General features: G+C 42.1%; 1 protein-coding gene across 6 annotated transcripts; it reads right to left on the reverse strand.

Annotated features, from left to right (window-relative positions):
- Positions 1 to 3252: 3252 nt before the first annotated feature.
- On the reverse strand, positions 3253 to 15830 carry rbm6 (RNA binding motif protein 6). Of its 6 annotated transcripts, none has more exons than XM_031846085.1 (23): positions 15725 to 15830; positions 14757 to 14824; positions 12930 to 14550; positions 12729 to 12818; positions 12535 to 12604; positions 11588 to 11661; positions 8316 to 8390; positions 7677 to 7968; positions 7367 to 7524; positions 7161 to 7261; positions 6995 to 7064; positions 6840 to 6912; positions 6698 to 6756; positions 6479 to 6599; positions 6020 to 6117; positions 5181 to 5531; positions 4950 to 5099; positions 4756 to 4821; positions 4339 to 4566; positions 4171 to 4251; positions 3994 to 4085; positions 3845 to 3896; positions 3253 to 3762 (listed from the first exon to the last, which is right to left on the reverse strand). In XM_031846085.1, exons 2-23 carry the CDS (start codon positions 14801 to 14803, stop codon positions 3667 to 3669), a joined length of 4065 nt encoding a protein of 1354 aa, XP_031701945.1. In that variant the 5' UTR covers positions 14804 to 14824; positions 15725 to 15830; the 3' UTR covers positions 3253 to 3666. The 6 variants fall into 6 exon arrangements, with proteins under 6 accessions (XP_031701945.1, XP_031701990.1, XP_031701965.1 ...); XM_031846130.1 differs by having other exon boundaries at positions 12930 to 13450; positions 13490 to 14550; positions 14757 to 15830; XM_031846105.1 differs by having other exon boundaries at positions 6840 to 6909; positions 14757 to 15830.
- Between the last annotated feature and the right edge of the window lie 736 nt (positions 15831 to 16566).

Here is a 16566-nt window from a genome sequence, read left to right on the forward strand (position 1 = left end):
AGTGCTGGAGTGCAGAACCATGACATCATATCCAAATGTTTTGAATGCATATAATGTTCTCAGTGACAGTCTGCCAGTGAAATTGGTTCTGCTACGAGCAATGGTCCAAACTCAATATAAGCTGTGCTCTGAAGTATGTCCCACACCTGACAATCACAAGGGCATTTTCAAGATGATGTAATAGATTAGCAATCAATAACAGACATCATTTTTCAACTAATACTTGAAAGGATAAGCCAGATGGTGGAAATTGCTCAGACAAGCATGATTTTCGTATGAGCCTGTGATGGTATAGTCTCTATTGTGTGCATGGCTACACCACAAACACATGCTTCTCCTTGAGGGAGTCATTCTACATGGGATATGTTTTTTGATCGTTTGTCATAACGGACAAAGACGAGAGATGACCACACAGTCATCCAACATGTAAGCATATTGTACAATAATCTGTTTCATCTTTAATACTACATGGACTTTATTTCATGCAGGAATCAGCTTCTTTAAGCTCCTTCTTTGAAAGGGAAAAAAATGGAAAAACGAGACGGTGTCTGGTGAACTGCCTGTCCGTTGGAGTTGATGTAAATGGATGTTAAAAAAAAAAATCTCCAAAAGATATACAAGTCTAATAAGATTCTTGATGTGTTTTCAACATTTAGAGCATCTTTGTCCATCTGCAGCAGCTTGTTGTCAGACCTCCATTAAAAGCAATCACATGATGCTTCTCCCTCCTCTTTTCGCCCTTGTGGACTGACAGCACATCTCAACATCTGAGAGTCCTGCTGACTGTGTTCTTCTTCTGTCTCGTCCCCAGACTGCCGCTAAGAGCCGTCCAGCTGAGATAATTGGCCCCCCTGTCCACCTTTTTCTGACATTCACGCTGCCTGCAAGCTCTGCCTCACACATGCAGGGGATACTAACACAGCACATTACACATTCATTTTCATCCCGCAGACTGTTAGGACTGGCTAATGACGACATCTGTCACTGGGAGCTGGCAGTGTCTTTGGGGTCTTGTGACAGAATGGAGAAAAGAGGTATGGAAATTAGTCCACATAGATTAACAGAAAATAGGCCGAGATTCCTCCTCCAAATGCCCCCCTTCTGCCATTTGGGTAAAAAAAGGGAAATGCCAGCTTGTCCCTCACCCGCTGGCTTTTTTTGAGACGTCTACATAAATCAAAATTCTAAGATAATATTGTTGGCACTGTGTTACATGGTATTTTCTAGTATGTGGATGGTAGGCTAACCTTGGAGTCAGCAAACACTTTTCATTAACTAACAGCAGTTTGTGCTTTCACCAAGACTATTATCTGAAATTTGTATTTCATTCCAGTGTTTTTGACGTAGGGAAAGATGCATGGAGCCTAAGTCCATGTGAATCCTGGTTATAAATACTCTATTTATATGCAAATACACAGATAGTGTGCTGAAATCTGTTGCTCTGAAAATGTATTCATTTGATTGATGTCATATGACATACTGATCTACATGGAATACAAATATGTGATCAATTCACAAGCAGGATAGACCCAGATTAAGCAGTAATTTAAATGACCTCACATCTAAAATGTGATTAAACCTCAGGTTTCATTTCAGCAAATGTGCCAGCAGTCCATTACTGAAACAATAATGGACAATATAATGGTTTTCCTTATTCATGACACTAAATGTGATCCCCTCTCGCCATTAAATTATTGCAGAATCTGGTCAATTCTGTTTCATGTGTGTAAACAGAAGGCACGTCTTTTCATTAAAACAGCAACATTGGCTCATCTGATATAACCTGTGTAGTCTGAAGCATGTAAATGAGGATACATTATAAAGTTAATAGTGAAATTGTATGACTTTCTTTAGACTATTGGTAAAGTATAATAGTAAGAATCAAGATACATTAGATACATAAAAAAGATGTCTCTAAGGAGCACAGACATGTAAACTTCGATGAACAGAACAAGTTTAAACTCAACAGAATAATGTTTCCACCTAAGGGAAGGGTGTGATGCAGAGTTTCATAGCTTGTTGGCAAACTTAAAGAATGTGATTCAGACACAAGTTAAATTAAGAGAGATGGTCTCCTTGAATCATGACAACAGCAGGCTGGAGGTTTCACCTTTAATCCTTCCGTTTGTCCAGTTGTGCCCTAATGACTTTCTGCTTGAACTAAATGTTGTAGTTGTTACTTCTGTTCCCTTCTAGACAGAGTTGAGCTAAAAGTACGACCCGTTTAATAGAAATATGGGTTACTGACTAAGATTTTTACAACTGAAAAGAGAATGCAATGGCATGTTGATGTGTCAGGCCTTCACTGCACATCTGAACCTGCAGATAATCAATGTGGTTTTGTTCATTGTGCTTCCCTTTGTTTTGTTGCCAAGCCACAGAACAAGATCAACACTACATTGTGAGGCTTTATTACCATGTTCCCCTGTATCCTCAGACATAGAGACTCCATATGCAGTTAGTCACTTTGAAAATAATTACACTCACCGTTTTGCCATTTCATCCACTGCTGGTTAAAGAAAGACCAGGTCGTGGGGGGGATGACAGCAAAAAAAAAAGGGGGGGGGGGGGGAGATGACAGCAAAAATCTAGCTAACCGTTGATAAAGATAAGTCCAAATTTCCTCATTTGGTTATTGTCCAAAAGTAAAAACACACAATAGGAGACATAATTGCTCTTGCACTGATGAAAGGGTTGGCTCCGTTCTCCAGTGTTGAGTGTTTCTGCTGTTTGTCAGTGACTGCAGCTCCTCAGGCTCCCCTGTGTTCTTGTTACTGCTCTCAAAGGAGCTAGTTGTGTCAGCACACTAAACCCACGCAATCCTCTACACTCATTGAACCACAGCCATAGAGCGGGTGAGGGCTGGTTCCTTCATATCAGTAAAGGTCAGAGGAAAGGCTTCATGTTCAAACTGCTGCAGTGCCCAACTGGGGAACATTAAATCAGCATTTACTGAAGAACTGAAATTGTAGCAGCAAATGGACAAAGACAAGTTGGCAAGACTTGAATCCATGGGACAAGCTCCTAACTGCATAGACATTCACTTGAAGTTCATCATGTATTGTTCTTTTAACACAAAACAGAACATGGTCTCTTGCTGCCACTTAGTGGACATGAGGTGTACACACACACACCAGAATCTTACTAAACATATTCTGCAAAAAACAAAGACCTGTACTGTAGTAGCTCCTGACCTGTATTGTTCCCCACTGACCTCATTCAAGTAAAATAAACACTTCAGAACAAGAAAAGTTAGTCCATAATATTTTTTACTTAAAAATGTGTACATACAACATTGCAATACAGACAAATGAAAATGAAAAATTTGTTCAGTTTTAAAACAAAATGTAAATGTGGCCAGAATGACAGTATCATTTAAAAAAAACAAACAGACTAGCTGGACACATTTCACGATCCTACATACAGGCCACACATTAAACATGGGCAAAAATAATCAAATCAACGCCGGTAATAAACACCTTCTGCACAAAATCAAATGTTTTTTCCACTTAATGTCTGTGTAGAAAACTGGTTCTACAGTGTAGTAATGTCCAAGGAAGACGAACAGTAAAGACAGTCAAACATGGCATTTCTCAAGCTAAGGTGGGGAAGCGTGTCATATTAACAATTCACATATTATCAAAGTGAGGATGTGTTCAGATGAGATCACTCGAGTTCCTTGAACCGTGCAAACATGGCCTTGCGTACTGCTTGTTTGTAGGTGGTGTGGTCCCAAACGACAGGCTCTTTCTTTTTCTTCTGCTAGAGAGAAAAGTGCAACGAAAGGTTTAAAATAAACTAACAAGAAACGCCACATGAGATGCAATAAAAGTGCCACACCTACCGGTACAGGTTCAGCTCCTAAACCAGGTCTATCACTGACTTTATTCATCTCCCTGAGCAAAGAGAACAAACAGTTAAGGCCCAAACGTTATAAAATCACAACAAATGCTTTGACATCCATTTGATGAAGTCAGTTAAAAACACACCCACCTGGAGCTTCCAGCCCAGCTATTGTGATGCTGCGGCTGTTGTTGTTTTCTTCTTTTAGGCTCTGGTGACCTGGAAGGTTCTTTAGAATTCAACTGTGAACGACACATACCGCCTTAAGTGATCAACCGACTAACCTAAAACTCTGCTCAATGTATTTTCTCCACCACATTTATTTACCCGTACTTCTTTTTCCTGGTTCTCCAGTGCCTCTAGCTCCTTCTTTGACCTCTTGATCTTAAGGTGGATCTCCATATTTTGCTGTTGAGAGAATACATCAGAGTATTAGAGGCTATATTTATAGAGTCACTGTCACCTAATGTTCATACAGAGGTTAATAGCTAGTACTTTGTGCAGGTCGGAAAGCTGCTGGTGGCGGAGCAGAGCGTCCTTGTTGGGGAACTGTCTCCTACACAGCAGGCAGGCCATCTTCTTCCAGTCCGTCAGCTTGGTGTCCGAGTCTTCAGACTGGCCTCCCTGACTGCTTTTAGCTCCATCCTCCTTATCTTCTTCCACCTCTTCATCGCTTCCAGCTGCATAGTCCGACGCCAGCAGACCCAGGGAGCCCATTGGACGCTGCGGAAGCAAACCAAACAAATGTTACAAAGTAAAAATGTACTCAAAGACATAAATAAATAATATGAATTATAATAATTTAAAAAAACACTGGCCACATTTACATTTTTTTCCAATGGTGCTATGAAGGAAGTAAAGAAAGTGAGTCAGGTATGAGGTACACCACGGGCTGAACACGAGGGTTCTTACCTTTGACTTTTCATCTTTCTTAAGAGGAGCAAGGGGCTTCTTAAAAAGATCATCTGCACCCGATATCTAAGGATGTAAAACGAGAACCAGGACAAAAATATTTACAAGATATAATAAATAAATACTTCCATCTGCCTTCATTGTAAAAAAATAATGCACAGAATAAATGTGGTCATTGGAGACGAGTCGCTAACCTTCCTCTCAAAGATAGCGAAACCAGCGTCAGCAGTCTTGGATTGCCTCCTGTCATCGTCCAGTCCGCCCCTCAGTAACGGTGATGCGGAGCGAACAACGTCCTTTTGACGATTCTGGATCTTTGCCCAGCGCTCCATATCTTTCATGATCTGCAAACAGCAACAAATGTCTAAACTCTCACACGAATGCATTTCACATTGTGCGCACTGGTATTGTAACCAAAGCGCTACCTTGACAGCAGCAATACTTCTTGGCTTGTCGTTGTCCTTCTCTTTGTCCTTTTTGGAGTCGTCGTCGTCTTTCCTTTCAGGAGCTGCTGATGAGGAAGTTGGGACAGGCTCCGGAGCAGAGTCGCCATCGGAAATGGAAACTAGCGCCGGAGCTTCTGCAGTGTCTGGAGACTCCGACGCTTTCTTCATTTCCAGAGGAGCATCTGCTGCTGGGTTGGAAAGAATGGCATGATCTTCAGCGGTCATGATGATAGGTTGGGTCGGTGTAGGATTGCCTCCTGGAACTGGGATGTAAGTCTTTGACGCAGCATCCCAGTACATGTACTCTTGGGTTTGAGCATTGTAGAAATACTATATACAAACGAATGAGAGCGAGAAAAAAGAAAAAAGAAAAAAGGACAACTTAATCACAACCAAAAATAATTATTTAAGACATTTATTGTGACTACAAGCTGACTAAATAGTGCATAAGAAGCTTAAACTGCAGTCTGGGTCCTTTTACTAAGAAATTATTCAAAACACATACTCTATTATAACACAGTGGCTCCTTGATAGGTTTAGGTTTTTAGGTGTACAAGTGACACAAGTCGAATAAAAGTGTGAGGTACTGGCTGAATGTCTGCAAACTGAAATAACATCATAGATATATGTGCATGCTATAGGATGCAGTTACTTCTGGTTAGATGTGTAGTAGCTATAAATGATTTAATATTATCTGGTAGGTTAACAACTACAGCACTTTTTTTGGATATACAATATTACAAACACCGTTTCTCCCTTGCTATCCTTCTGGCCGCTCATTGACCGGAGAAAGCTCTGGCTCGCTCTTGTATGCTCACCCTAGAGGTAGGGTCGTAGTAAAGTGTCGTCTCAGGATCGTAGTAGAAGCCTGACGTGGAATCGTACAAGTAGTTGGTCATGTCTGGAATCTCAGAGCCTGGAGGAATCGGGACAAATAGATATGACATTGACGTTACATGCATTAATCTGGCAGAGCCCTTTGTCCAAAGCTATGTACAAATGAGGTCCAATCCAACCAGAGTGGATCAAGGAGAAGTCCTCCAGAAAAAGTGCCTCAACATTAAGCTCCACGTTCCCGTCTTATACATTTAGGACCTTTTGTCTGGAGTTCTTACTTTGCTCTGATGTCAGATTGAATTTAAGGTTTGTCACTGTTTACTAGTGGTTTAAATCACAACACAGCTACACTGGAGTTGTTATTACTACAATGTTGTAACTATACAGACATAACATGATTGATACCTTTTCTGGATTCAAACGCTTGATTGGATTCTTACCATAGACGTAGGGCTGTGATCCATCTGGGGGGACTGTCATCCCAGCTGATTCTGTGGGCACATGGGGTCCTCCAGGCGGGTAAGATGGATCCACAGCTGGAGTCTCACTATAGCCAACTCCCTACGAGGCGTTAACGGAGATGTTCAGTTTACATGCATAGCTTTGAGACAAGAGATCTATCCAAGATCACAGGCTTTGCTTTTTGCTTTGTAACCCACCTGTCCAATGCTGGGGTCTGATGACAGAGCAGGAAGAGTGCTGCCAGATGTGAAATCACCTGGCGACAAATATCTTTAGGTTTAGTAATAATAAACAATAAACTTAGGGACCAAGATACCAGAATATGCGCCGGAGTCCCACCTTGCATTCCAGCGGGGGCACCAGCAGGTGGCTGCAGAGGTTGCGAGTGCTGTGGAGGTTGTGGGTACTGCTGCTGGAAAAAAATAAATATAAACATAGGTCATCCTCTTCTTTTTATATCTTTGTAAAACAACACAATTAAGACCACAACTTACCCCCGTCGTGCTGGTCTCAGGTGGATACCCAAGGATGGAACTGTTTGTTTTATCAAATTCTCTTCTGAAACTGAAACAGACGGGACGATCATCAGGAACAAATGAGACGGGATTTCTCTCCTGGACAAAGCGGATAAACAACCCTTGCAAACGATGGTTGACTTACTTTTGGTTCTTCAAAGGTTTTGCCACCTCCGCATAAACTCTGACTCCATCAACATACAGGGGTCTGGGTTTAGTGAGGAGCTCAACCAGACGTGTCACTTGCTACAAAAGAAGACACTTGTAAGTGCTGTGAAATCACAGGGGGCCTGGATAAAGACGGCTATCACAGACTCTGAGAGAAACTGTGTGCATTCAGACTTTAGATACCTCGTGGGAGTCCATGTCAACAAAGCAGAAACACTTGGCTCCTGGTGGCTTGGCCTTGACTAAGCGAACATTTCTTTCATCCAGATATGCGAAGGGATCCAAGGCTTTCAGGATTGTCTCTACTGTGGTGGTGGGCTTCACATTTTTTATTATCATGGCTGTACAGTGACACAAGGGAAAAGTGTTGTTTACCCGACTTGGTTATGAATTACAATAGCACATAACAAATATCTTGAAGTTGATGTTAATGGATTGCTTGCGTTTACGGCTACAAGCTTTAGAGAAGACCCAGGAGCTTAAGTCAACATACTTTTGCTGTCTTTAAAAACAGAGTCAGATTGGTGTGAAGCGTGATGAGGAAGGTTGCGGTTGCCCCAAGAATCTGGCTGCTGATCCGTTTCCTGCTGTTGGAGCTGTTGGTCCACCTGCTGCTGCCAGGCCTCAGGGGTCAGGTCGGAGCTACGCTGCCACTGGCCAAGGGGCAATGGCTCCGTGGGAACTTTTGGTTTGGACCCATCCAGGTTGGTCTTCAACTTTTCTAAAGGCTCATCTGGTCTGGGCAACTGGGGCTCCTGGAGTTGAGGTACTTTGTGATCTGATTCCTAATTCACGGACACAGGAAGGTAGGGACTCTTAACTGTTGTACGGTAAACAATATGGTGAAGTGATGCTGTACATTGTGAACTGCCGTTTGCTGTTATACAAACACAACAATTACTCCATCCAGGAGTTTTTTTACTGGCAAATACCTGCAGGAAGTGTTCAGTTTATTGTAATGGCTATATTGTGATGAAATGATACTGTAGGGTCAAATTTAAATTAAAATAAAGCTAATTTTGTGCTTGTAGAACCTTATGACCCAACCATTATTCAAATACTGTTTTTTGTTTTAGAATGTCTGATAAAATATTAAAAAAAGAAGAAGATAATTCTTTCCGACTACACTCACATGAACACTTCTTTCACGCTCCTCCGGCTGTATGTACTTCATGGACGCTGTTCTACTGCCAACCTTTAGGGATCCCTGAAAGAAGAACAGAAATGATCCATCAGCATCATACGACAGCTGCGACTTATATGTAAATAATACCAATGACACCCAACATGCACTGTGGCAGGTTAAGCCCTCCTCTTCACTGCTGAGGATGAAACGGGCGAACACTTATGATAGTGAGCAAAGCCCAGATTTGAGGATCATGCTTCACACAGGCAGGTTGCCCTGACACTACACTAAATAGTTTAAACGGAACTACAAATTAGGGCTGCGGCTAAATTATTTTCAGTATCGACTAATCTGCAGATTATTGTGACAATTAAACAAGTGATCATTTGGTCCAGAAAAAAAAAAAAAAAAAGAGGGTCAGACTGCCCAGGTCAGACAATTTCCTAAAGCTCAGGGTAACGTCTTCAAATTGCTGGTTTTATCCGACAAAAACACAAAGATAAGCAATTTACTACACCAAAATACAAACAAAAGCAGCAAATCCATAAAAATGAAATGCAGGAACCAGGGAGTGTTTGGCTTCAAAAGAACTAAAGCATCAATTGATTTGCAAAATAGGTGCCGGTAGTTGTCCACAGCACAATCCAAAAGAAAACAACTGAACTACATAGTGCAAAATGAGGACCATGCTCTTGGTAGGTAAAGTGTACTAACCAGACTAAGCCATCGCAAATAACCTATAAGCAAGACTTGGCTGCATTACTATGAGAAATTAGCAGTTTCAAGGGGTTCATGGCAATTCTGTAGCACTGCGCTAAGCATCCATAATTCTAACATGGGTTGTGCATCAAAAAGCTGTCAATGGATAATTCCAGAGAATACCTTATTTACACAAAACAGATTAACCATTAAAACCATACATTAAGTCGCACCAAAGAGCACAAAGCAAAACATTCTTTACCATTCATGAGAGCTTCTAAGTGGTGATTTGAATCTTTGATACCAAGATTAATGACCTTGCAACTATCTGCATCATCTAGATTTGATCCTTTGTTTTCAAAGCAACAAAATGCACCAACATTAGCAATAGCAAAGGCAAACAACAAACTGCTACACATTTCAGCAACAATCAACCTGATCCCAACTACCCCGAGCTCACGGGCTACTCCATAGTTCCTCACGCATAATCAAAAGCACATCATTTCTGGCCAGTGTTGAAGACTTTGTTCACTGTGTCAAGATGCAAAATGAACTCACAAACTGCTCAGAGCAGTTGAAAGAAAGTTCAAAGACGATGAGTTCAAGAGAATACCATCAAGAGGACATTCTGAAGGAAAGTTGCAGATGACTGGAAATGCCATGAACTGCTGAAAGAAGGAATGCCGCAGACACTTAAAGACAACCAGAGTCTGCAGGCACGCCTGCGGCTTTGTGAAGCTGTATTGCTCATTGTGAAGAAACCCAAACTGCCAAATAGAAAAACAACAATGTTGACTTGATGGTCCTAATAGAAAGTGAGGGGGATCACCAAAGTGCACAAAGACCACAAATGTCTCCATCAAAAAGCATGATTATCCATCAAACAGTTATTTCACTAGAGGAGAAGTCAGGAGATCCCCAAAGTTATTTCATCCTCTTGAATGAATGAATGAATGAATATCTGTATCAAAATGTGTGCCAATCCATCAAGTGGATGAAGAGCTGCTTCCCTGGATAAGTCAAGAAGGTAACCACAACTGTTAGGATTTGTACTCTGGACATGAGTATCTGCACCACATGTAACGAGAATGCATCCAATAAGCTGTTGAGGCATTTCACTAAACACCAAAAATGTGAACCTCATAATGGCGCCAGAGGAAAAGTCAGGGAATCACCAAAATCAGTAGGCTTCATCCTCTGGGGCCCACAAGTATCTGTACAAAATGTCACTGCAATGCATCCTGTAGTTGTTGAGATCTTTCAGTCTGCACCAATAGACTGGCCGTCATCCATAAAGCCACGCCACTGGCATATCTAAATAAAATTTAAATAAAAAACACAATGTAGACCCATACATGGCTGAGAAAACTACACCAAAGTTGTGATCACTATAATGCTTTACCTGTGCTCAAACTCCAATTGAAAAAATATTCTTCTTCAAGGTTACTTTTAATTTTAAAAAAAATGCTAATAAGAAAATTAAATTTGTATTGTGCGTTTACAGTTAAACTGTAGCTGCAGGGTTCTCAGCAATAAGGCCGAGGTCGCCCTCTGTGAAAGAATGCAGCCTTCGCATTCATTTGAATGAGGCCAGTGTGGCAACATAGCACGAGCCATCGCAGCAACGTCTGACTAACAGCACGAGCCATCGCAGCAACGTCTGACTAATAGCACGAGCCATCGCAGCAACGTCTGACTAATAGCACGAGCCATCGCAGCAACGTCTGACTAATAGCACAGGTTAGTCCAGCAGAAGTTGCACCTGGCTAAACCTCTGCCGGGCCGACAAGGCAACTTCCTCTTCCACAGCCGTGTGGTGGCCAATCAATCACATGTACATTCCTGGTAGACTACTTTGGAACGCGTCACTCTCGCTCTACCGCTTACACCGTGAGTAAAGATGAAATGATTCCTTCCCCCCCAGGCACTGGTAAGAAAAGAGTCCAAATCTGCAGTTGCTTCCTTGACAACAGAAGCTTCTTTCGAGGGTCGCACAAAGCAAAGAGGAAATCAATATTCTCTAAGACACAAAGACTTGAAAGAGCCGCAAGTGGTAATTTCCTTTGATCCTCTTCGTTACAAAGGTTAAATCACATAGTTGTCATGGTGGCTTCACATTAGTACCTTCAAAGTCATCATTCAAGTCTTCCCGATCCCCCCCCCCAAAACATCTGTATCTTCATGGTTAAATCTATTCCAAGATTAAGCAATTTATAAATTAATTTGAAAAATGAGGACTACTAGGGCAAGTAAACAATGCCAGGGAAACCTGTTGTATTTCTGTGCACATACACAGTTTAAAGTATTTTAAGTGTTAACAAGTAACCTGAAGTACTACCGTGGCATTGTGGATAACTACTTACAATGTAATTGATGTAAAACTAGGACCAACTGTTGAGGTTTAAAGCATCTAAAAATGTCAACTGACATCTTCATCTCCTTAACCAAAGTAAGCTCACTGAATAGTAAAAGCAACCCCTGCCCCGGTTCTCTCCCTCCCCCATCTACTAAATGCCCTCTCAACCCCTCATAATCCTGATGGGAGAGACGGCCTTCGTAGAGTGACGAGGATGGGCCACCTTGTTGGACTCCATGAAGTGGACTGCATCCTCGAGGTTTAAAAACTCCACATAGGCCGTATCGTAGCTGTAACCTGGGGACAGCATTTGAAATACAGATGGGTTTTTGTTAGTCAATGCCAGCAATGACAGTCACCCACTGAAACATGAAAGACAGCAGTTCGTGAATACATCGAGATCAGCGTGAGCGAATTATTCACCTTGACTTACATACATACCTTTTCAGGAAAACACACATTTTGTTTTATGCTTTTTTTGTTCTATTTAGTCTTCCGATGACTGACGTCATATCAGACTTTGTCTGTTAAGGCTCGGCTTTATCAAAGCAGATATTCCAAACCAGTGGCAGTGAACGACTGCGTGGTGCGCACCATGGAGACAGAAAGTTTACCAGTCTTGTTTGTATCCAATTAAAAAAGGCACCGAATATCTTTCTGCGATGACCATTTTGATGCATTATGCAAAATTAACAGCATTCGAGACATAATAATCTTCACAAAAAAAAGGCATGGCATCATCTATGACCATGATGATCCACTGTGGAAAGCACTCTAGAGCAAGATGAACAAAGCACTATCGAGACGGTCTCCATTTCAAGTTTGTGACGTTATTTTTCAGTACTTTAAGTGTCACGGTGACACATTCAGTGAGTCACTTGTCACCGATCTTTTATAACTGGCAGTCTCCAACGCATTGAATCCTTGGTAAATCCTCTATTTGACACAATGACCAGAAATCCTCAGATATGAAAAAGGATGGCATAACAGACCCCCCCCCCCCTTTCCTTCTTTACTGAGCGAGTTCACACAGACCACCAACAACAAAAGCAACCAACAACGTAAAAAAGAAAGAATGCGAAGTTTCGAATGTCGTAAAAGCGAAATGTCGTGAGACAACGTTTGCGATCGACTGCCCCAAACGGCTTCACAAAGAAACGTAATTCTTACCTGGCATAACGTTTTTGATTTTCATCCCCTGCATTGGCACACCGTCACGGACTGCAAAGGCACCGAGAATCTGCCAAAGAACGTGTCAAAACAGGTGAGCTGTGCGCCATGGCTTTCTGAGCAGACTAATACAGACACAGTCTGGTAACCAGAATGATGAACACATGAAGTGGCTTTTCTGTTGGGTTATTTACCTGCTCCATTGTGGCAGTCTTTGGAATACCAATTATGGATATTGTATTGGAGAGTTTGTCCTCCACGGATGCATTCCTGTAATCTTGATCCTTTCGCAGAAATGTTGATTTAAATTCAGGTTATGAAACAGCAAAATATTATAATAAATACAAATACAATTTATAAACAAATACTAACAGCAAAATAAAAAAAACACTTACCTGAGAACCAGACTCACTAAACTTAGAAGGTGGGATTGGTTTAGACTCTTTGATGAGTTTCTCTGGTGCTTGAAGTGCCTGGTGCTTGTAATCGAAAGCCCTCCCGGACCCGGTTCTGTAATCGATGTCCCTGTAGTCTTGATCTCTCGCCTGCACAGTACTGCTGCTGCTTTGGAAATCACCTTCTGTCCCCATCTTACCCCTGGCAGGTCCTTGATTATGTGGGATATCCTTCAGCCCTTCGAAACAATCATTTGGCTTCTGAATCACATGCGAGGGCGGATTCTTCTCCTGGTGGTAAAGGAGCCTTTCGTCACAATTTGGCTTACTCGGCCTATGCTTCGGGTTCCTTTCTCCAAGCCAAGGTTCACTCTCATTTTCTCTCCCAAGAGGGCCAGAAAGAAGACTTATTTCCTGGCGTGGATGGTCTTGCGGGGCTTTGCTGGCAATTGATGGTAGATTCAAGGCGGGAAAGTGGTCACCATGAGGAAAGCCGACCTCTTTCCCCGGGAACTTGACACCATGAGGAAAGCCGACCTCTTTCCCCGGGAACTTGACACCATGAGGAAAGCCGACCTCTTTCCCCGGGAACTTGACAGGTGGCCTGTCCCTTTGCTGAAATGGTGGTGGACCTCTAACATTCACATCTCGGCCAAAACCTACAGGGAAGCTAGGTTTTGGAACATCTCCCATAGCTTTACCGACTTCTAAGAGAGGAGTCTTCTCCTTTCGACGGTTCTTCCATTCTTCTGCAAGAGTCATCTCCTCACCGCTTCGATAATCCATAAGGGGGCTGCCACTTGAATCTGTATATTCTCTCTCTCTGGGTATGTTTTCTGCACCCATGAACTCTGATCTCTGAGGGCCAGCAACATCTGTGGGCATGTTCGATCTTGCCCTGTCCACTGGTGGGACATCACTGTTTCCAAATCGTAAGGGAGATCGATCCCTACCTCTAAATTCAGCTGATGGACGATTTCTGAAATCCATATCAGAATCAAATCCACCTCTTGGATTGAAAGGTGTCCCTCCTCTTCGGTCGGTGTCCATCACTCTCCTTTCACGTGGCGGTACGTCCATATTAAAGCCATCAGAGTCGTCAATGCCCACTGGGGGCCTGTCACGCATGTCCCTAAATCCATCATTTCGCTCCATTCGGTCCATAGGAAACCCTCTTCTTCCATCAATATTGGGATTGTTGAACGGTGGTGCGTCATAATGACATGACTCTCTGTCTCTCATGTCCATAAATCTGCTGTTTGGCTCCCGTGGTGGCATACCCCTGCCTCCCATGTCTACTGAGTTCCTGCCGGGTCCCGGGAAACCAGAAGAATTCATCAGTTTGTCTCTGATGGAAATTTCATAGTGCCTTCTTAGACTGAAGTCCGGCTCTTCTCCAGCTCGGCAAAAATCTCTGTTTTGCTCTCTGTCTCTCATCTCACGTTGGTCCATATCACGCCCCCTCGTGGGCGGCCCATCCATCCTTCTCATGTCCATAGGTGGCATATCTTGAGGTCTTGGGCCCATATGACCCATGGGACCCATGTTCATCCCATCTCTACCTCTAAAATCAGGCATGGGACGATCTCTGCCGCCAAACCTCTCTCCACGATGATCACCGCTGGAAGATTTATGTAACAACATATTAGGCAACGGATTTGTTTGAAATGCACATAAGCAAGGAACATCAGGAGTGGAGCCATATAATGCAGAACTGTGAGAACATTTGATATGCTAAATATGTGCACAGATACTCAAAATCTCTCTCTCTCATTTATATTATATTATATATATATAGTTTTAAAATCGTGAATGATGCTTGTTTACCGAAAGGGCGGTCCTCCCCGTGGTCCTTGCCCTGGTCCATCCCACATGTTTGTAAGTCAGTATCTTATCTGGAGGCAAAGTTAAAGGTTTGCATTATGTCCTGGTAGATGAATGCACCACTTTTGACTTCGCAGTGGCAGATATATCCATCACTATAACACTGGAAAGAAATACACGTTGACTGCACCCAAAATTAGGGATAAGAAGTGATTAGAAATATATTAGGGCAGTTCATTTTTATTTTAGTAACCCAATATTACAAATCGCATATCTGCCTCACGGGGCTTTAACAATCGGTACACCACAGGGCACCTTCTGTCCGGACTGAAAAAAACTCCTTTAACGGGGAGAAATAGAAAATACCTCATGAAGAGCATCGGAGGACTGATCCTCTACCAGGACGGACAGACGTGCGCATGTGCCGTGTGCACAGAATAGACCGACGTAAAATCACAGGACGACATTATAAATAACATTATAATGAAAACATTACACGAAGAAGTGATGGTGTAATATGTTAGCGAGTGTGTTATTTCGGCGCTTCGGTGACGACACTTAAAAAGATGGCAACATACGTCACAGCTAGGCTCGTAGCACTGGGTGGTGTGATCGCTAACGTTGGCCCACAGAAGAGTGGCCCCCGCTACTTTAATCTATCACAAGGCCTTTCAATCTACGCCACAACATACATACACGTCGTTGGTGGAGAAAGTGACTGCACTTCAATAAACAAAATAATGCAATGGAACGATCGCATCGTGATAACAACGTTAGGATGATTACATTAGCGAGCAAAGGAGCATTATTACAAACGTTAGCCCATCGCAGGAGATCATTCACAGGGTGCAGCGGTTGGAGCTAACTTGGCTAAAATTGACGTTTAGAAGCCGGATTATTTGCATATTTGGATCTTCCACCGGTTGTATATTTCAAAATGATCGAGTGGATGTTGTTTCTTTAAGACCTACCTTGCTTGTTCTTCGAGTTCAGGGTCGATATTGCACAGGATTGTTGTTCAGGTCGTCGATGGCTTCAGGGAACTGACGACAAATGGAGACGAGCGTCGGTCTTCTTCTTCTTCTGTTGCTACAGCGGAGACGAATCTCTTTCTTCTTCGTTGTAGCCCTAACACACTTAAGGCAAAATGCTGCCCTCCAGCGGTTATTTAATGCAACTACTGTCACATTCGATTGTACAGTATTACAGTATGCATGGCTCGACATTGATAACATTTTGTTTTTTTTAAATCATGTTTTGTCATGCAAGGAGCAATGAAAAATAGTACATACATATATACAGACATATATTTCGCCTTTAAATAAACAAATCATAGTGGCAAAATCAGTGCAAGAGCTTATATTGACATTCATCAAACTATTTCTTGATACACCACACACCTGTAAAATTGAAGTCCAGATCCATTTTAGTTGAAATAACAGTTCCTCTGCTATCTAATTGGCCACTGGGTTTGCTTAATTTGTTAAAAAGTAACATGGACTATATCAGTCCCTAAAAGCTATAACAAAGATCTACTTTTGATATGGCTTTTGAAGTCTTAAGTGGAAAATATGCACATCTATACATATGTTAAATGCATTATTAATTGTGTTAATTGAAAATAACTACGCAAAATCTTGGTTTTACCCTCTAAAATTTGTGTTAATCTTGTTTTGACGAACAAGCATCTTGAAGCATCGGTATTGACCAATATCAATTCTGAAATGTTTTCTTTTTTAAATGCTGACCATTAAAGTATACAGAAATATATTCTGTAACACTGTTCTTAAGAGGACCAAGACTGCTTGCATTT

Source organism: Anarrhichthys ocellatus, unplaced genomic scaffold (assembly GCF_004355925.1).
Source record: "Anarrhichthys ocellatus isolate YVR2014 unplaced genomic scaffold, GSC_Weel_1.0 scaffold1, whole genome shotgun sequence".
NCBI classification, from domain to species: domain Eukaryota; kingdom Metazoa; phylum Chordata; class Actinopteri; order Perciformes; family Anarhichadidae; genus Anarrhichthys; species Anarrhichthys ocellatus.